This window comes from Meles meles, chromosome 4 (genome assembly GCF_922984935.1).
Source record: "Meles meles chromosome 4, mMelMel3.1 paternal haplotype, whole genome shotgun sequence".
NCBI classification, from domain to species: Eukaryota; Metazoa; Chordata; class Mammalia; order Carnivora; family Mustelidae; genus Meles; species Meles meles.
The window spans coordinates 80,064,405-80,087,133 of record NC_060069.1 but is presented as its reverse complement, the minus strand read 5'-3'; the positions used below and the strand labels follow the sequence as shown (position 1 = coordinate 80,087,133).

The 22,729-nt window shown below is 38.1% G+C and overlaps 1 protein-coding gene across 2 annotated transcripts in view; it reads right to left on the bottom strand.

Annotated features, from left to right (window-relative positions):
- Window positions 1–5,745: 5,745 nt before the first annotated feature.
- VEPH1 (ventricular zone expressed PH domain containing 1) overlaps window positions 5,746–22,729 on the bottom strand; it is a 243,943-nt gene continuing 226,959 nt past the window's right edge. For both annotated transcript variants that reach the window (XM_046003913.1, XM_046003914.1), the window contains exons 13-14: window positions 11,940–12,076; window positions 5,746–7,307 (exon numbers count right to left, since the gene is read on the bottom strand). In XM_046003913.1, coding sequence (XP_045859869.1) covers window positions 7,071–7,307; window positions 11,940–12,076 — 374 coding nt within the window. In that variant the 3' untranslated portion in view covers window positions 5,746–7,070. The remainder of the gene's footprint in view (window positions 7,308–11,939; window positions 12,077–22,729) is intronic.

Sequence of the window (22,729 nt, the reverse complement as noted above, 5' to 3'; positions counted from 1 at the left end):
TGGACATCACTGACGTGAGTAGACTGGTGGTCAATGAACAAAAAAGGCGAAGAGGAATTCAAAAGGGAAAAATTACCACCCCCTCCTCCTTAGTTTCCAGTGAGATCTTCAGGAACACTGTTATTTTAATGAACAAATGAGTCTGTCACTTGTATGAATATTTTCTATTTTTACATTATTTGACTACTTTATAACTCTTCCAGGTTTTCCATACCAAAGTGAATTCTAATTATTTTATTGATCAAAAGAGGAAATGCATTTTCTTTCTATTGGATGCAATATTTTAAAAAGGTTTGCCCACAAAGCCATAAGGAACCGTGTAAACACAATGTGTCTGATTATCATCTTACAGAAAAATGCTTAAGAAAGTTCTAGGATTTCCAGCTCCCTCTCTCCATACCCTCAGAAAGTTTTTCTTTGAAGCAGACTAGTTCAATATGTACTGGGTTGGGGGTATAAAATGAGAAGAATGTCCATGTGCAAAGTGCTCTGCAAGGCTGGAATCTCATGGTGCGACCCAGGCTCCCTAAGGCCTCTGGGGGAGCTAGTCACCTGTTCTGCCAAGTACATGGCTATAGGTAATAGAAAAACACAAATGGGGAGGTAAAGACCTGTCTCATCAAAGCACATTGAAGAGAACCCTCCTTGCCTGGGCAAGTACCTGATTAGCATGCTCTGTTAAATGTTTTACAAACTTCATCATTTCCATCTGCTCTGCTCTGTGCTCCCTCTACTCTTCCCTGGTTCCCCAGCTTCCAACTTGGCTTGAGGCCCTGCCTCCCTCATTTTGTCTCTGGTGTGGTTGACCTTGAGGGCCTCTTCTGGAAATTCTCCTACGTGGTCTGGAATTTCTCCTTAGACACCATCCTAATTTCACCTCCAGGCTCTCCAATTTGTGACAATGGGTAAAAGACACACCAGTGCCCTCAACCTCAATCCTGCCATCTTGGCCCATTCCCTATTAGCTTCCCTGCCAAAAAAAGAGAATTTGCATAAAGGAGAACACAGAAAGGCAGATACAGAGGCATTGGGAAATGGCTTGTGTGTGGATATTAACCATCTTTTTTTCCATCAAAAGAGAGTGTATGATGGTTACTTTTATGTGTCAGCTTGACCGGCCGAAGGGATGTCCAGATAGCTGGTAAAATATTATTTCAGGGTATGTCTCTGACGATGTTTCTGGACGAGATCAGCATGTTGAATCATTAGACTGAGTAAAGAGGTTCACCCTCACCAATGTGGGTAGACATCATCCAATCCATTGGGGCCTGAATGGAACAAAATGTCAAGGGAAGCGAGGATTCTTTCTCTCTTCTTGAGCTGGATGTCCATCTTCTTCTGCCTCTGGACTTCAGACTCTAGGACTAAAACCAGTGCCTCCCTAGTTCCCAGGCCTTTCAACTTGGACTGAATTACACCACTGGCTCTCCTGGGTCACCAGCTTGCAGATGGCAGATTGCGATTTCTCACCCTCTGTAAACACATGAGACAATTCCTATAATAAATATCCTCTTACATATCTATCTCTATATATCCTGTTGGTTTTACTTCTCAGGAGAACCCTGGTAATACAGAAGGTAAGCATTCACAGAAATGGCTGATCCCATACCTTTGAGAATGGATGCACTGGGCACATTTCAAGCATTTAAAAAGATTTAAAAATTTCTTATATATGCAATATGCTTTATTGTTCACAAAAACATTTACATATAGTTTTGATTACTATGAAACAAATCCGCATAGAACTCTTAAATTAATACTTACTTTTTCTCATTCACTTAAATTTTTTTCTCCCATACTTTCAGTTCTGAAACCGGGAGGTGTCTTTTATTCAGTGGTGTTTGGCAGTTGTCATCTACCAGGAATGAATGTGACCAGGTGTCATTCAAACTTGGTCCCAGTTCTTTGTGTTGTCATTTCAAATGAGTTACCTGTATGGTCGACACTATATGTGTTAATTGCTGTTTAGTATGTCCTAAAAATTATATTATGATTTGGCTCTGAAACAAAAAGTTACCAGGTACACAGAGAAGCAAAGAAAGAGTGGAATGAATTGTGATATTTGGGAACCAAAGAGCCATCACGGCAGGGCCCTATGTCTTGCAATGCAGCCACTAAATATTTTACCCAATGAAGGAAGGTATCAACATGTAGAGAAGGCTGGGTTTCATTTTGTTGCTGAAATAGATACAAAGGAATGACCTATCACACATCACTCAAGGTACCCAGTCAGAAGAAACTGCCCAAACTCTCAGAATAGGTAAAAGACACTTGGAAGTAAAACACCACTGATTAGACTATTATTAAGACATGGCATCATAATTTCATTTGTAGGATTTTATTCCTCCCTTGCTGTTCTGTAAGAAATAATGTGCCATCAAGTATCTATTCAATTAAAGGTTCTCTACTGGATGTTTTCACTTGACATTTAAGCCTTGCACCAATTCTGCTCAACCTAGAGATGAGAGATGAGTCATTTACTCAGGTTGGTCATTTAGTTTTGGTAGAGCCAGGACTTGAAGCTTCATGTGCCCATTACCAGAGCCTGTGACACCTTCTCTAGCCTTCACTGCCTTGGTAGAAGTCACTCTGATTTCTCAACTCCTCTGTCCTTCAGAAGCACCTTTGGGGAGGAATGTTGCCAAGAGGCCTATAAACTGGAACTATTCAGGAACAAGAGGAAATTTTGGGTTTTTCTTAGTTGTTCATCTAAAAACTTGGATTTGGGGGCTGGAAATCCTGGCTTGGGCTTTTAAGCCTCAGATTTAAAATCTTGACTAGGGTCCTTTTGGCTTTGACTTCTCTGCAGTGTACCATGAATTCCCCTCACATGTTCTCTTAAATCATCTTTCAATGGTTTCCTAAAGGCAATTTGTAAATGTAAATTTACCTTTAAATTTAAACGTAAATCTCTCAAAGATATTTTTTCAACTGGGTACTCTTCATTTATGTCTGAGAATAAAGTTACGATAATAGATCCAAAAGTGCCTACAGAAAATAGGTGAATTGGAGATAACCCTATAAATGTCTCTAAATATTACCAGCCAAGGATTTTTCAGAAAACTCATGTTAGAAAAGTATTGAACATTTATTTTTACCAAACTCCAGGTTCTCAAGAAATAACCAGATGAGAGTCTCACATATAAATATTTGTTTCCACAGCTATCTGAGAGGGAAAAAAAGAACCAAAATAAAATGAAAATGAAAACCACTTGAATTTCTAACCATGATTATAATTGTATTCATCCCAACATTTTTAAAGGTTTAAACATGTTTTAAAAAGTGGTTTCTTCTTAGATCAGGATCACGCACTGCGGCCCTCTTGGGAAAGGCCAGTCTGTGGTAAGCTAGCTGGCAACTGGGGTGGAATTGCCAGAAATATCAGTGGGAAACCGACCAGTCTGAGATTCTTGTCTGATTCTAAATCCAGGAGAATTTGCTTGCATTTGGAATTGCTACTACCTCCTGGAATGAAACCAGGAAGATCATCATTTACACTTCATACATTTCTTTCTTTCTAGATTTGGTTTAAAGGCTCTGTGATTTGCATTCTAAACTAGAGGTATCCGGTTAATTAAATCACAAGGTCTTTGTAACAAGTAACAAAGATAATTCATTTCTTCCAAATTGAGCTACTAGGGCCATTCTCTTCTTTCCTAGGACAAGCATTCCGTGAAACAGAATCGGCATGCAACCAGGTTGAGTGTTATTGTAATTTTCTCTGCTATAAAATGTTTGAGCACATTGTTAGCTTTAAATTATTAATAACTAATGCAGTGTTATTTGATAGTCTATTTGTCTGTTACCAGTTTTTTCTAATTAACAGCTAGGTTTACTCAAGTGATTCTTATGAATGGGCTGTTAGATTTCAAAATAATATTTAGAGACTCATTTACAACTGTAACTTCTTGCCTTTTCCTGCCTGACTTCATCACTGGAGATGTTGCTACAGTCCATGATGAATCATCAATCTATACTCTAAATGTATACACTAAAATTGATTTTACAATTGGGCCCACCTCTTAAACTGTTGCTTTGGAATTTTCTCTCAGTAAAATGCTACCATCATACATCAAGTTTCCCAAGAAAGCACCCAGGGATCATCAGAGACACTTTCCTTCCCATTCCTGTACCTAGGCTCCATCCCTCCACCAGTGTCCAATCCGTTTTACTATTTCAATATTTTTCCTGCATTTCCATTCCCCTCTATCTCCTCTGCTACTAGACCTCACCACTTCCAAGAACCTCCTAAATGATCTCCCTGATATAATTTTTTATATCCCTACAATCCAGTCTCTATACCACTATCAAAATTATTTCTCTAAATGCAAGTCTTAAAACCTTTTAATTGTGTTTCATCATCTTAAGATTCCTTAGCATAGAACCTAACCCATTATGCTATGGCCCCATAAGCCTCTCTGGCATCATTCTGCACCATTCCTCAACAGTCCCCTTATGTTTCAATCTTACATAGGACTTGCTGTTTTACAAATGGACCATGTTTTGTTCCCTTTCCCTCCTGTGCTTTTGCAGCATGGTCCTCTCAACCTCTCAACTGACCATTTTCTCCTCATCTGCCCATGACCTTCTCACTTAGTTCTTTAGGACACAACCCTTCTCTAACAGCTCTGAGAAAGAATGAGGGTGTCCATGTGTTGAGTTCAAAGTCAATTATAGTGTTGCCTCCTCCTGCATTTCCACAGGCCCCCGGGCAAACCTCTATCAAGGCACTTGCCTCTTAGCATTTCAATTTTTGTTGTCTATGATTGTCTCCTCCACTACCCTATAAACTCTTTGAGGGGAGGAGCTGGGTATTTTTGTGTCTCCAGGACAAACATGGTACCTGTTGCTTGCTAGCTGTTCCATAAATTGCTGTGGCATGAATTTTAATCCTTCTCCATCACTTCTAGAAACTGTGCTCAAACCAAGTTATTTTTCTTCTTTCTTTCCGTATGTTAGACTCTTCCCCCTTAAGTCCAATACATCTTTGAAACAAACAACAAATCACTTTTCTGTATCTTGGCTCCAACTTTTTGACAATATTGTCCAATTATTGCTTTAATCTCCTAACCTCCTATTGATTCTTCAACCCACTGGAATTTGACTTTTACTTCAACACTCTGATGAAATTGTTCTTACCAATGATACAAATTGCTTCCTAACTGCAAGTCATTCTTTATCTTAAGTGATTACTCTAGGATTTTATGTTGTTAATCTCTCCCTTCTTCCTGAAACCTTATTTTTGGTGTTTGTGACATCGTTTTCTCTGGTCTATAACATCTCTGAACACTGACTGGCCAATCCAGTGGCCCATTGTTTCAATGTTGGATGTTCCAAGGAAGCCCTTATTTGTTCTTTTGTCTTATTCTCCCTGAGTAACTTCAGCTACTTCCACAGATTTAATGACCAGCTATATATCCAGTGAGGCAAAATCTTGACCTTCAGAACTGTTTCCAACTTGTAATACCTTTTGTGATTCACAATATCCTCAAACTTTACATGTTAAAATCCAACTATTTCTTTCCTCAAACTTGGCCTTTTACATATTTCCTATCCTAGTGAGTTGGTAGTAGAGTCAAGGTAGAATTAAGAATATTGACTACTTAGTTTTTTTTCCCGGTTTCTATACTAGACTATATGGTCAATAAATTTTAAAAGAAAAAAATGATCCTTTGTATGTATACTAAGTTAGTGTTTGTATGAATTATCTATTGCTATGGAACAAATTTTCACACACTTAGCAGCTTTAAACAGCATGTATTTATTATCTCAAGATTCCTCTAGGTCAGACGTTCAAGTACACCTTAGCTGGGTCCTCTGTCCAGGTTTCGCAAAGCTGCAATCAAGGTGTTGGCTGGGGCTGGGATCCTCTTCCAAGCTCACTGATTCTTGGAAAAATTCATTCCCTTGAAGCTGTAGAACTTGTGTCAGCTTGCTTATTCAAGGCCAGTGGAAGAGAGAGTCTCTGACTTGTTCACTCTTTTTTAAAAAGTCTTACCTGATGAGGTCAGGCCCACCCAGGGTCACATCCTTTTGACTTGTTCAAAGTCACCTGATTAAGAACCAGAAATCTCTTCACCTTTGCCATGTAATGTAACATAATCATGGGGGAGACTGTTCTATTCTTTCTTCCATAGTTTATTAGTTAGAAGCAAGTTACAATTTCTACCACATTCAAGGGGAGGGTCAGAGTGTAGACCATTGGGAATCATTCTATAATTCTGCCTGCCACAGCTTAATTTTTTAAAAAATATGAGTGAAGGGAAAGCCACTGAACGTAACTTTGAGATATTAAAAGATTGAATGTAAAGAAAAAAGGTATAGAACTTTAACATCTCAAATTTTAATGGAAATGGCCCATATTTTAAAGATGGTGAAAATGGTTTTCTATAACTATCCTAGCTTACACTTACTGCCTTGGGCAGGAGATATATCCAAGAACTTACATTTTAGATCATACTATATGAATCTAAATGGAATAATCAGATAAGTGTTCTGAAAGACATTTAATGATATAAATTTTTTCACTTGAGGACCATTTTACCATGTGTTAGCCTTATTTGCATTAGAACGAAAAACACAGTTGTATGTCTATAAATAAGTTATATGTTTTCCCTTAGGGTTAATAATTTTGACTTTTCCCAATAGGGCTTTTTTTTTTTTTTTCTCCCTTCTAATACTTTTGGCAAACTGTGGTTTTCATCAGAAGTATTTAATCTTTCCTTAGGGTAGGTATTTCAGGTATCTTGTAGAGTTGTGTTCTTACAACGTACAATGGCATATCTTCAGAGGCTCCTAGATCCCCGACTCTCCCCTTTCTGCCCCATACCATCTGTAGCTTCTTTTCTTGTAGGATCACACAGATGTTCTAGAGTTAATGCAGGCGCCATTAGAATATGAAATGCATAAGAATCCTGCCACTTTTAGGTCCTGCTTCTTGGGGAAAACAATTCCACCGGTACTTAGAAAAACACAATGTGACTTGCTGAATTTATCTCTTTTTCTTAACATTGGCAATGGTAGCACAATGCCCATTGTATGCAATCAGTGTGAGGTCGGCTTGCAAATCCCTATAGATATGTGGTTACTTCTCTACTTTCCCTCTCTTTTGCTTGGGCAACTGCCACATTGATGCACTGGAGCCACTCTTCTGCATTCTTCTCATCCTTGGCCTTGAAAACATAGGTTTTATTGTCTGTGAAGATTTCAAAAGCTCGAGGGAGGGAGCGGTCCCTGCGTTTCCTGGCCACAACTTTCACACTCTGTACTTTGCTGAGTTCTATTGGGGAGTCATCAGGATCATCTTTCTGAAATGCATATGGAAGGAGAGAACATGAGCTGGCTTCCAGAGTATGAAAAGATCTCTGGCAACTGGAGAATTTTCCAAGAAGATCAGAATCCTTTCACTGCAAATGGTTCATAACCTTTGTTATTTTGAATGCTAAAGCCTCAGTGAGTCGTTCATTAGAACAACAGAGGGTGTGAGCAATTGGTCCTTCGTTACAGTATATTAAGTTGGCATAAGATGGCCAACTTATAAGAAATTATTATTCAGTGGGATTTGGGAAAATGTTTAATTCATACTTCTTTGATTTTATGTCATGTTTGATTGATATCAATACTATCAATAGAGCAAAATGAAATAGTACAATTGGAGTACTATTAACTCAGAATCTGAAATAATTTGGGAAGTATGAAATTGAATTTTCCTTTGTGTTATTTCTGAGAAAGGTGTATTAATTGAATAAACAGGGTCCTAATGTCTAAGCAGATCAAACTGTTTTGAGACACACTGGAGCTCTGGAAGTATGATTTGTCGGCAAACATTAAGTGAAAGAATACTCAATGATTTACATTTTTCTGGCATCAAAACAGAGGCTTGGGCGCCTGGGTGGCTCAGTGGGTTAAGCCTCTGCCTTTGGCTCAGGTCATGATCTCAGGGTCCTGGGATCGAGTCCCGCATCGGGCTCTCTGCTCAGCAGGGAGCCTGCTTCCTCCTCTCTCTCTCTGCCTGCCTCTCTGCCTATTTGTGATCTCTCTCTGTCAAGTAAATAAATAAAATCTTAAAAAAAAAAAAATGAACATTTAAAAAAAAAAAACAAAAAAAAAAACAGAGGCTTACAGATCACAACTACAACATGAGGGTCATCCCAATGGGCTAGTATGAGTAGTTTCAAAAAAATCAAATACTTCTTTACAGAAATGTCTTTAACATCCCTGAAGATATTTGTCTCCTGGAAGACGTGCCTGTGCTTGAGGATCTGGCCAACTCTCCTTTCCCATGCCCCCTGTACAACCCACTCTTCTTTCATTCTGCAATGGAAAGGCACCCTTCTCACTCATCCCAAAGTTACCATGATGTATTGTCCAACTTGAAAAAATCTCTGGAGGATCAAAGAACTGGAAAGATCAACTCAAAATATTGATGCTAAGGAAGTGTCCTTCAAACAAAGCAACACAATCATTCCCCAGCTACTACATCAAGAGGTGCATTTCCAATAGCATTTCCCTTTTTAATGTTTAGTAAATATTTATTGCATTTGGTGTTACACTTCTGACTATAATTTAAAATTATAATTAATTTTAAGATTATAATAATGAAAAATCTTAACATTTAGAGATTGATAGTCCCAAATTATTAAAATAATTAAATTTCAATTTATATACACAGTTTCACTGCAGTGAAAAATGATTGGATGATCAGACTAAAGTACTGTGGGTTAGGTAGAAAACAATATGATTTCAAAGAAAAATGATACCATGTAAACATTGCGATGGGTATTAAAGAGGGCAGATGTTGTGATGAGCACTGGGAGTTATACTCAATAATGAATTGTTGAACACTACATCAAAAATGAATGATGTACTATATGCTGGCTAATTGAGCATAATAAAAAAAAAGATGAAGTAATTTATGTATTTTTTTAATGGATGGTGTTAGGTGTGAATTGCTACGGTATCTTTTTCAATGGTTATACTTAAAGGAGAGGTGTGAACTTTTTATTTCAAAATGATAATATTTTTAATTCAACAGAAATTACAGTTTGTGCAACTGTTTAAACTTATGATAAACTTAAAATGTGGCAAAGTATTACACAGATTTTCAAGATTCTTTTAGGGAGTAGATAGAATAAAGTTTGAAGATCCCTGTACTAGATAATACTTTGTTAGCTTAATTTGGTTTATGGTAAATATCTGACAGCAATAAAGATGTATTTCTTTTAATTAGTCTATATAATAGAAATTGATACATGGAGGAACTGATCAAGAAAACAAAAAGTTGTCATAGTTCTCTAAAGAGAGACAGTGAATTACCCAAGAGAAATGGACAGGAAGTCAAAGGGTACCATTGCTTAGCTGGTTGGCGGAAATCAAGACTTTAAGAATGTGAAAGTAAAAAATAACGCTATTGTCTTTCAGTCCTTATTAAAATGCACATTTTACCATTTTTCTCATTTATAAGAAAGCTCCCTTATTATGGGCTTGAAGTTTCAGCTGGACTGTGGACCTCTGCAAGGTTACTGTGTCCCTGGGGATGAGAGGAAATTTGTTGTGGTCCTTATAGTACATTATATTATTTCTCCTTATTTGAGCCACATGTGCTGTCAGATTCCTGAAATGTCAAACCATTATTTCCCTATAAAGATGTCAAACAAGTTAGCCAATTATAAAATAGCTTATTCTCTAAGTTTTATTAAAAAGCTCTGAATCAAGATGTTTAAAGATCATTATTTGAGTTCAGGAAAAATATTCTTATGCACTAACTCTGCTCCATCTCAAGGGATAGGAGAAATCACTACCTCTTAACTTCTATTTCTGATTTCTTTAATAAAAACGGGAAATTCAGACAGTCATTTTAAACATGTTAAAAATACTTCAATGTGGAGCTATGCTAAGAAAATTTCTTTAAACCTCCAATAACTGAATTGAGCATACCATTATACTTCCCCTTCAAAAAGATCTTCAGCCACAGAAAAGTCCATCTGTATATTTAATAATATACACAGATGAAGAAAGTAGCATGAGCTTAGGGCTTTTTTTTTTTTTCACTCAAAAAGTTAACATTGTTTTATTAATTTAAAAAATGGTCATAAAATGTTGTCATAATTCAGATACACCATACTTTACTCTTGTTGAGCAGAAAGTACAAATAAATTTTATAATGAGCACTCTAAAGATATAGTGCCCATATTCTCAGTGAATCATAATTTTTAAATAATTTAAAATCTTTAATTAATTCACATTTCAGTTTCTGTATTTTCAGTGTTCATAAGAAGAGGGACAGTACACTCATTTAACAGCAAGCTTTGATGTCACACAGCCTTGTACCTGACTCTAGTTTTATCCCTTTTTACCTTACTGGCTCTATCTGTCAAGCCAGTCAGAGTCTCTTTCTCTCTCTCTCTCTCTCTGTCTCTCTCACAAGGGGAAGGGAGTGGGACCGGGTCTGATGTTACATGATGTAAAAGTACCATAAGGTGGAACAAGTTTAAGATATAGTAGTGAAACAAAATTAAGTGGGCTCTTTCCTGCAGAACTTGTCAGAGCCTTTAGCTCCTTTGTATTTCCCAGATATCTTTGATTAGGACAAAGGCCAACTCCTGGTAATGACTGACAGACGCTGGGTCCCAAATGCCACAAGTGGGGAATGATGGATATAAAGGCATCAGCAAGGTGTTGTATGCGTGTTCTCTGGGCATCTTTGCACAGGAGTGGATGACCATGTGTACATATGCTCATGTTTTCCCCATCATTCTGATTCTGGGGTTCAAATGATACCTGTAAGAGTAGGATAAGACAGAAATCCAAAGGCCAGGATCTTGCCCTTTCTGGCTTTCCTGGCAGTGAGATAAAGACAGAAAGTGCCTTCACTGCTAAAGTCTTGTTTCACAAGGATTTCTTGGTGTCAGACCTAACCTGGTGCCTGCCCATCCTGGAACCCAGGCTCTCAGGGCCTGTGCACTGTGCGGAAGGCCATGAGGATCATCCAGTCCAGAGGAATATGCTTCCATCTGCCAGCAGGGGAGGAGAGAGGGAGGGAAAGGCACCCCAGATTTACCCATCTGGAACATGGCAATAACAATAGTGCTAACCTCGAAGGACTATTTTGAGGATTCTTTAAGGCAATCCAGGGTGGCATGTAATAAGCTATTATTATTATATTCAAAATATCCAAGAAGTAGGTCCACATTTCTTTCTCCCTGATCCTGAATGAATAGAATTTAATGATAAATAAAGCTGACTTGAAAAGAAGGGAATGACTCTGCATTGCTGATTAGAATAAAATGCTATTTCAGAAGTCTCCCACTGAAAATTCAGAGTATAGATATTTACTGAGCATCCTAGCTCAGATTGAACATTATATTAAAACAATATTTATTCATTCTTTTTAGGATCCTATTGTATTTGTTAACTGACTATTAAGTGACTGAAAGATGATAATTGTTTTCCCTAACCAGAACTGAACTTAGTTGACTACAAAAAGTACTTATAACAAATCATCCTTTGTTTCTTTCTCCCAGCCTTCTGTCCCTCTTCCCTGTGTCCTCGCCTCCAAATATAACCTTTAATTATAAAGGGAGTCAGGGTCAATATCATAAGCTATTAATTTATGGGGTGATCTATAAGGAAACACAAGGCACACTGTTCAAGCCAAGCTCACTGTGTAGTCCTTTGGCAGTTCATTTTCAAAACTTAAGCCAACTTTTAAAAAGATCTTCCATAACAAACTGAAGACAGACAGTGAATCAACTAAGGTAGGACAGAACAGAACAGACAGTCTAAGGGATGTATGCAAAAAAAAAAAAAAAATGACACTGTAAAATTATAAATGGAAAAGGACAAATTATTGGCATATTAACTCAGGACAAAATCCCTAGCTGGTTGGTGGAGATCAAGACCTTAAAAATGAAAGTGTACAAGACAGGGGGGAAACTTACAGACTTTCCTTTTTGAAACAGAAGTTGATTTCCAGCCAGTGTAAAATAACGAGTTTTCCACCTTTTGATGAACTTCCATCTGACTTGCTTCTCTTTAAGTTTTCCTTCTATGAGAGGCTGACCATCTTGATTTACAACTGTTGAAGGTAAGAGAATGATCAAGTCATTTATTTCCCATTATTTATTTGGCAAGTGATCAAAAGTCAGAGTTGTACAATGAACCAGAACCCAGTAAGCATATTTGGAAAGTATGCTAATAAATTATGAATTTGGTTAACGTTTCCCCCTTTGTCCCTAAAGGAATGCACAATTTAGATATGACAATGGGATCCTGTGGAAAGCCCTCATTGAGATTTTCAAAAGGAATATGTTCACAAAAAGAGCATCTGGTTAGCAGTTTTTAAGGCATATTCCAATATCCAGCTTTCTGTGCTTCTTAACTCTTGTTTCATGAAATTCTGTTCACATGAACTGCTTAGAAGCACACTTTATAACTTATCACAAACTAAGTACATTTAGCTACTGGGCAGCAAAAGCCCAAGCAGTGTCTCCAAAGATGTGTTTTTCCTGAAGACACAAAGTTGCAAAGGCAAATGCAACTCTTCTGAACATGGTATTTCCACTCTGGAACACATACACACCCTCTCCTTTCTGCATATGTCCATCTCTGCCCAATCAACAACTAACCATTCCATGAGTCAACTCAAATGTTGCTTCTTTGGGGGGAACTTCCCCAAACTCAGGCCAGAGTGGATTCACCTGCTGTATGTTCTCACAGTTTCTTTTACATCAAGCATCATTGGTAGACTGTTCTTGGTGTTTATCTGATTCAGGTCTGTCTTTCCCATAGATCTGAAAGCTCCATGAGGGCCTTTGCCTTGTTCACCGATATATCACCAGGCCATTAATATGGTACCTGGCAAATACAGGGAATCTGTAAGTATTTTTTGTGTGAGAAGGTTAATTTTACAGTGAAGTAGAGTGTATAGGATTGCACATAATCATAGAATTAGAAGATCTGTTACAATGTCAAGAGTCAGAAGTTACAATGTTGAACTGAAGAATTTCATTCATTTTGTCAACTACATAAGATTCACTCTCCAGGATGTGGACAAAGGGAAACCTTTTACACAAACCTCTTACACTGTTGGTGGGAATGCAAGTTGGTGCAGCCACTTTGGAAAACAGTGTGGAGATTCCTTCCAAGAAATTAAAAATAGAGCTACCCTATGGCCCTGCAACTGCACTACTGGGTATTTACCCCAGAGATACAGATGTAGTGAAAGAAGGGCCATCTGTACCCCAATGTTCATAGCAGCAATGGCCATAGTCGCCAAACTGTGGAAAGAGCCAAGATGCCCTTCAACAGATGAATGGATAAAGAAGATATGGTCCATATACACAATGAAGTATTATGCCTCCATCAGAAAGGATGAATTCCCAACTTTTGTATCAACATGGATGGGACTGGAGGAGATTATGCTGAGTGAAATAAGTCAGGCAGAGAGAGTACATTATCATATGGTTTCACTTACTTGTGGAACGTAAGGAATAACACGGAGGACATTAAGAGAAGGAAAGGAAAAGTGAATTGGGGGAAATCAGAGGGGGTGACAAAGCATGAGAGACTGTTGACTCTGAGAAAAAAAACTGAGGGTTTTGGGTGGGGTGGGGGTTTGGGTGAGCCTGGTGGTGGGTATTAAGGAGGGCATGTACTACATGGAGCACTGGGTGTGCTGTATAAACAATGAATCTTGGAACACTGAAAAAATAAAATAAAATAAAAGATTCACTACCCAAATTTATAAGTAAGCATCTGATTTCTGGGGATTATGACAATATATATTTACATATATTATGTTCAATTTTCATAGCACTTTGAAAGTAATTAAATGTGTTTCCTCATTTGGAAATTTAGACAGTGCCTTTGACCATATAAACACAACCTATTCTCCCTAACCTACCATTTCTCTTTTCTAATATAGGTCTCATTACTACTTTAGAAAAGGAGGATTTATCCACCTTGACAGGATTTTCAGGATAAGAATGATGAAATATATGAAATGTATAGTTTTCACAAAGTTCTACCAAGGCAAGTTTGACATTCCCCACCCTATTTGATGACTATTCAATTGAATATTCTTTTGTCAATCCCCAATTAAAGCTAAAAACTGAAAATACTATCAAATGTATTATTAGATAGTAATAGGACTATGATGAAAATAAAGTAGGGAGTGACCTGGTGGTTAGTGCACACTCACATAGGTGGTCAGAAAGAGCACATTTGAAAGGATCTTCAGTCTGAGACTTTAGCATTGAGAAGTGTCTCCCATCTTTGGAGAAGCTTCATGGCGACCTGTATTGTGCATAGCAGAGCATGGGGAAACCAGGAACTCAGGAAGTATTGACTATCAATTTCAAGAAAATGATTTCACGGGTGCCTGGGTGGCTCAGTTAGGTCAGTTAGTGTCTATCGTCAGTTAGGTGTCTACCTTCAGCTCTCAGGTCATGATCCCAGAGTCCCGGGACCAAGTCCTGCATCAGGCTTCCTTCTCAGTGGGAAGTCTGCTTTTCCCTCTGCCCTTCACTCCGCTTGTGCTCACTCTCTTGCTCTCTCTTTCTCAAATAAATAAATAAAATCTTAAAAAAAAGAAAAGAAAAGAAAACAATTTCTGCTTTGCTTACTTAGGAATCATCTGTTTTAAAGTATTAAAGACCATATGCTCTTTGCAAATTTAATTGTCCCATAAACATGATGCTTCCTTCCTTTGTGCAGTCTCTACACTCTGCAGTTACCTTGGATAAAGCACTTAGGACAGATGCTCTGTCTTTCTTGTGCTGTATGTCCTAGAGAGCCAGATCAGCCTTACAGTGTTGGCCTGGACCATGGGTTCAGTGTTTACTAACAGTGTGCTCTTGAGTCATGAAGGGGACAAAAGTCTGTCTCAGAGGAGGTACAGAAGGTCCAAAGGGAGATCCAAATAAAAAGAAAGCAAACTCTAAACAAACAAACAATGAAAGACCTAGGCTGAGACTTACATTAAAATCTTTCCTAAAACATTAATTTCCTATGCTTTCAAATGAGAGAAAATTGCTAATCTAATTATGATGGTCAAGGATTTTTTAATAAGAATTCTGAAGAGTTATATTTGAATTCTTTCAACTACAGTTTTCTGTTCAGCAAGATCCCAACTCTTTACAAAGATGATGAGATCAAAAGTCAAAATTAAGAAACTTATGTGAGTACACTGGGTAAGTAAGCACTATGACCCCCTCCATACTCTGCTTTTATTGGATTTTACTTCATAGTTTGTAATCACATTGCTTCCTCACCATGGTTTTAATGGTAAGATGATTTAATGTAATGGCTTCATAACAGTACCTTTTTCTAGTTTCAATCTTCTATAGTTACTCAAAGAAGCATTAGAAATAGTCAGGATATCTGAGCTGATTAGAAATTGTGGTTGATTAGGTAATATTTATGCTCATGGATCCTTCTGGATTTGACATAGGGTATTAGCTTCAAATATTTCTCCTCAAGGCAGATCCAAATGTTGCACTTGGGTGCCTGGGTGGCTCAGTTGATTAAGCATTTGACTTGATTTCAGCTCAGGTCAAGATCTCAGGGTCGTGAGATCCAGCCCCTCATTGGGGCTGCATGCACTGAGTGTGGAGCCTTCTTAAGATTCTCTCTCCCTTTCCCTCTGCCCCTCCCCCACTTGCCCACATGCTCACTTGCTCTCTCTCAAAAAAAAAAAAAAGAGTATACAAGTGTTGCACCCGAATAGTATGTGACAGAAGTTTGCAAGGAGAACTTGGGAAAATAGTTGAAGAAATTGCTTGAAGACACAGAGTGAGTAGGATATCATACCCACAGACCTACATAATGACTCTGTGACCATAAAGACCATTACAGACTCAAGACAAAATGATAGGCTTACTGGAGCACAAAAGGATGAAGGACTGTCGAGAAATGCTGCTAAGCAGAGGCTTTTCACTGTATAGACCCGCCAAAATTACCCCCGGGAAAAAGTCCATGGAAAGGCTTGTAGGAAGGGAATGTTAGCAGAACTTTAAAGAAGCTGCCTATGAGGGCCCAATTTAGGCATCAGAGTCAGCTTCAGATAATTTTATACAAACCAAGCTATTTGTAGCTTTAGGATTAATTCAAAAATAGTTTCAAAAGGCAAAAAACAAAAGAGTTAAAATTTTTTCACTTACTATCCCATGTCTTAATTTTTTTTTCAATTATATCTAACACAGGCAAAAGATGCCATGTGTCATTTTAATAGTTCTATTGCCCATATCGTGTCCTTGTAAGCAATAATTCTCAGGAAACATTCTCTTCATGATCAAAACAGGGAACTAATTCTTTCTAGGGATGATCATATTCTATTTCAAAAATAACACATGGAACGAGACTGTGAGAACGATCATGTGTCTGAAACTATCTTGTTCGCACATAACACATGCAGGATAAATAAATATTTTCTCTCTTGCCAGTAAATGCATTATTTCATTTAAAGTGCAACAATTTGGCTAAGATATTCTCCACCAACCTGGATCTGTTCTTCTCTTTGTCAGTTGGCTGAAAAGCTATGGAATATTAAACTGAATTACCTTGAGCAATAGGAGCCCAAACAGTTACTGTGTTTATCAACTTAAAAGTCTTTCTGAGTGTCAATACAGATGTGTATACATTAATTGTATTTCCTTTGTAGAGCAAGAGTTGAAGATATTTATGCTGCTAAAAAATGAATTTTGAAGGTATTAGCCTTACTCAGCATGAAGGTGGTGAGTCAGAGCGAAGTAATCCCAGAGACCTTAAGCCTGTACATTGCAAGCCCCATTGCAAGAAGAGCAAAGCAATAAAGAATAGTCCTCTGTTCATCTGTCAACCACCCAGTCATCCCACCGCACTTTTGACCACAGATAAGCTGTAAGGCACTATGTTTAGATCTGAGGGAGTTACAATGCCCGGTTCAGAGTTCTTGGATTTATCATCTTGTAGGGGAGGTAAAGCATTTTACAAATTATACAGCTCAATGTGGAATTTGGCCACTGAAGAAGGAAAAGCCAAGCACCATGACACTCAAAGAAAGGAAATTCTACTTCTGGCTGGGAGGAGGTGACATGGTAGCTAGGCCTGTACTAGGGAAGGAAAAAGGGTATTTAGGAAAAGGGCAGAAAAAGGCAGAAGTACAAGAGGGATGTATAAGGAAGAGAACATGAAAAGAAAAGAATATGGAAGGGTCCATGAACTCAGAAGAAACTTCATAAGGCAGTTGCTCTGGGACAAAGCCATGAGTGGAGGGGGGCTGAGAGTGTGAAGGCCATGCAAGATTTTCTAGGTGTAAGATCCAGGAAAGAGACTGGGTAACAAACTGTCATGGTGAGGTCATATTGGAATTTAATTGCAGGTCTTTTTGAAGACTCATTAGAATGGACTTTGCTTTTCTTAAGGACTAAGCAGGAGCCTAGAGCTGTGAAGGTCTAGCCAGTGCAGGCATGAAGCCCCCCTGGGCCCCAGATGGGATCATTTATGTACCACAGAGAGTCTCAGCAGGAAACAGAGGACACCTCAAGCTGGGTAATTGAGGGGAGTTAATGAAGGAACTATTTACACAGATGTGAGCAAGGTGTAGGAAAAGCACCATAGTACTCTGGGGTCAGGAAGTGTGGGAAGGCATAACATGCCTCTGTGTGAAGAAGAGATGGGAGAGAACAGTTAGGACTCAGAGGAAAACCTGTATAGAGAACTGACTGACAGGAGCTGTGGTCTTGGGCATAGGACACAGTCAACCTACAGCGACCAAGCAGAGGGCAAGCTGGGAATAAATAACCCAACCTCGGTCTTCTCCCACCCTCTGATCATCTGTCTTTGTCACCAGTGGTCAACTGTAACTGAAAGCCAGAGGTAAGGGAGACTTAGCACACCCTGGAGAGGCACCTCTTCTTAACTGGGCAGAGGAAGCAGGAAAGCTTCTTGGAGTAAATGAGTCTGAGCTGAATTCTGAAGAACAAATAACAGTGAGGAGGGTGAAAGGAGAAGAAGTATACCGAAAAAACAAAAACAGAAACAAAAAACAGGCAAAAGGCCAAGGCTTAGAAAAGTCTCGTGTAATGCCTTCTAGAAACTAACTCATTTTTTGTGATGGGAACCTGGTGGGACTTGGAGGGCCAGAGTTGGTGTGACAGTCAAGGAGGTACCAGTCCTAAAGATCCCTGGACAGGATTTTATCAGTTTTATCTAACTCTCTAGAGGTGTCATACTTAACAACAGGGCCACCATGAACCAGTGTGTAGGTTGTTCACTGCACAGGAACAGGCAGCCAACGTGGTGAGTAGAGGCTGAAATTCAGCTTGTATTTTGATGTTCAAGCCATACACCCCCAAGTGGATTTCATCCACCAGAAATAAAAACACACAAAAGTGTTATTAAGATGAACAATGGCCTTGCTTAACCAAATGCCTGGTGTATTGTAAGGGATCAATAAGTAGTAGCTACTATCATCATGATCACGATATCACCATCACCAACAACATAAAATGATCATCACCATGCTTTTATTGTGATGATGAACACTTCGTTTTTATAAATACCATAACCCAATGGCTCCAGGATAAAACCTGCCTCCCTCCCTCAAATCAAGAATGTAGTGAAATCTACATGAAGGTGTTAGGAATAAGGAGAGAATTCTTAGATAGTCTTTCCTGACTATTAAAGGTAAATACCTTCAAAAGAAGGTATATTCTGGAAGAAAAAAATTATAGATCTCAAATACTTCGCTTTTAAATAAGAACTGAGAAAAAGTTCTTTTTTTTTTTCAATTTTCCTTGAAATTACTGCTTCTGGGAATTATAACTCTGATACAGTCTGTGGGGAATTTCTTTGCATGCATCGAGAGTCTCAGATTTACTTGAATTCCCTTTCATGGCTTTACTGATTTTTTTTTGTATGCATGCCAGTTCTAATAAAGCCAACCCTAATTACAGAGGAAATGCCTAAAGAGGGATAGAAGTATTAGATGAGGAGGTCATAGAAGCCACATTTAGTAAACTGAATGTCTGTGGTTTTAGAAATCACTATGGATCATAACAAATTGGTATGTTTCTAATGAATATCTAGGTAGTGTTTTAGAGAGTCATATTTCTTTATCAGTAGTGAATGAATGAGGAGGCATAATCCAACATAGATTTTGAAACATCCTACAAGATGCTGTGTGGTCCAAAATAGGACAGACAAACTCAATTTGACAGCAGTCCTTTGAGGAGGACACTTTCACATGTAAATGAATGGCTTCCTTCATTAATAATTTTATATCCATCAAAACATAGTATGCTAAAACAAACAAACACAGGGCACCTGGAGGGCTCAGTCAGCTGAGTGTCTGCCTTTGGCTCAGATCGTGATCCTGGAGTCCTGGGTTCGAGCCCCACATTGAACCCCATATTGGGCTCCCTGCTCAGTAGGGAGTCGTCTTCTCTCTCCCTCCACCCCTCACCCCACTCGTGCTCTATCTCAAATAAGTAAATAAATAAAATCTTAAAAAAAAAAACAAAACAAAACAATAGTTTTTTTAGGCTTCTCTATCAATCACTGAACTATTTATCTAAAGAAACCTCAGAACTACTATTTTAGAAGCTTGTAGAGCAATGTTTTCCAGACTGTGTTCTGAGGACCACCTACACTGGAGTTACATGCTGGTTTGTTAAATGCACATTTCCAGGTGCTGCCCAAATCTACTGAATCATAATTTTGGGGTGGGGTGAGAGGCCTTTTATTTTTAACAAGATCCCCAGGTGATTCTCATGTAGCTCAAGAACTTCTAGGAAATGAAAGCAACTTCATGATAGATGACAGTAATAGGTCACATAATACACAAACTAGTTAAACTGCAAAATCAATAATGGGACAAAAATTGTTATGACATTTCCATAAAATTAAAAAACAGGATAGCAGTATAAGATAACATGCATGTCTTTGGATTAAATCAATTGAGTTACAGAAAAAATGCTCAGAATCAGTATTCATGGAATTTGGTTTATTTTTTATATCATCAGTGAAACAAAAATTCTAAAGCCACTTCCTATGAATGTATTCCATTCACTAGTTTTGTTTTGTTTTGTTTTTAAGATTTTATTTATTTATTTGACAGGCAGAGATCACAAGTAGGCAGAGAGGCAGGCAGAGAGAGAGGAGGAAGCAGGCTCACTGCTGAGCAGAGAGCCCGATGTGGGGCTTGATCCCAGGACCCTGGGAACATGACCTGAGCCGAAGGCAGAGGCTTTAGCCCACTGAGCCACCCAGGCATCCCCCGTTCACTAGTTTTGCGCAGCAAGCATCATCTACTTTAATGCCTTCATGGGAAGCTATCAATGAAGACTGGCCCAGACTTGCCCATTTTGAGTGGTAGGGACCAATGGGAAAATATTAGGGAGAATGGAAGTGAATAAAGATAATTGCTCAACTTTAGGATGGAACTTTGAATGAGAAGGATTCCACACATGTTTCTTGTGTTGGGTGCACACTGCCATTCCATTAATATGAATTAATTGTCTTGCTGGAAAAACTGGCCATAGGATTTAGACAGTTGTAAATGTTGACTGCTTTCCCACACTGCCTGTGTACTGCAGAGCTGCTTTCCTTGCACAGGGAAAAACAGATATGACATACTTTCTTGTCCACTTGTTTGGGTTGTGTAAATTGAGCACATCCTAGCCATTGTTCCAGTTCCCTGTACATTCTTGGCATATTAGAACATTCTAAGGTATTGTCTGCAATAGACTTTTTTTTAATAGAATTTGATTTTATAGAATTTTATAGAATTGATTAAGCACAAGTTCCATCTGTTGTGGTTTAAATCTTTTGGCAATAAATAAAGTTGGAAGCTTTATCTGTAACATGTATACATGAATACCATCATGCTTTGTGTGTGTTTGATATTTTTATATATATGTTTATATATGATATTTGCATATATATATAAAACATATAATATGTAATTATTATATATAAATAAAATGATATCCCATATTACTTTTGAAAAGTACTTATTTAAGAAGATACTATTTAATCAAAGAATATATTTGGCACAAAATATTATCATATTAATACTTTTGTCTCTTAAAATGATTCACTCTGAATTCATTAATTTGTTTTTTGTCACCATTTACCTGAGAAAAATTTTACTAGAAATTTTCTGAGATGATACAAACTTTGGATGTTCACTTATTTGGTAAATATTTATTGAGCATTGTGTGCTAGGGGCTGAAGATGGTTGGATGAGGAGAGCTCCCTTCATAGACTTTACTATTTACCAGAGGAAATAGAGATTAATCAAATAACCACATATAAAAACACAAGACAGCAAGTGTAACAACTGTCATGAGTAGAAGTCTGAAGGGCTTTGAGGATCTTAGTATTAGGGAGGTAACAGAAGGTTTCCCTGTGGCAGTGAATCTGAATTGTAATGGGAAGGTTAAGATCTCTATTAACCAGATAAGGAGGGGAGGAAGTAACAGGAAGAAGCATGGTGTGTATGGGAAACTGAAAGAAGATCCTTATAGCCTGAGTGGAGAGACAATAGATGACATATGGGAAAAGATGAGGCTGCAGAGGATGGGAAAGACCATTGCATGTGAGGCTGTGAGGGGCATATCATAGAATCTGGTCTTTAAGCTAAGAGCTGTGGAAAGCTGTTACAAGGTTTCAGGGGAGTGGCATTGTCAGAGTTGCGTTTTGAAGAGACCATTCTGGCTGCAACATGGGAGGCTGACTGGCAGGATCAGCCAGACAAAGGCCCTATCAAAAAGGAGAATTACAGACCAATATCACTGATGAACACGTATGCAAAAATTCTCACCAAAACACTAGCAGATAGGATCCGACAATACATTAAAAGGATTATTCACCACAACCAAGTGGGATTTATTCCTGGAATGCAAGGATGGTTCAACATCTGGAAATCAATTAATGTGATACACTACATACATAAAAGAAAGAACAAGAACCATATGATTCTCTCAATTGATGCAGAAAAAGCATTTGACAAAATACAGGATCCTTTTGTAGATTAAAACTCTCCACGTTGTAGGGATAGCGTGAACATACCTCAATGTCATAAAAAACATCTAAGAAAAACCCACAGCAAATACCATTCTCAATGGTGAAAATCTGAGAACTTTCTCCATAAGGTTAGGAAAATGACAGGGAGGCCCAATCTTACTACTGTTATTCAACATAGTACTAGAGGTCCTAGCCTCACCAATCAGACAACAAAAAGAAATAAAAGGCATTCAAATTGGCAAAGAGTAAGTCAAACTCTCACTCTTTGCAGATGACATGATGCTTCATGTGGAAAAGCCAAAAGACTCTGCCCCAAAATTGCTAGATCTCATACAGGAATTCAGCAATATGGCATGATATAAAATCTAGGCACAGAAATCAGTTGCATTTCTATACATTAATAATGAAACAGAAGAAAGAGAAATTAAGGAATCCAATATACTAATGCACTAAAAACCAAAAGATACCTAGGAATAAGCCTAACCAAAGAGGTTAAGGATCAGTACTCTGAAAACTACAGAACACTTATGAAAGAAATTGAGGAAGACACAAAGAAATAGGAAAACATTCCATGCTCATGGATTAGAAGAATAAACATTGTTAAAATGTTTATGCTACTCAGAGCAATCTACATATTCAGTGCAATCCCTGTTGAAATACTGGTATTTTTCACAGAGCTGGAACAAATAATCCTAAAATTTTTATGGAACCAGGAAAGAGT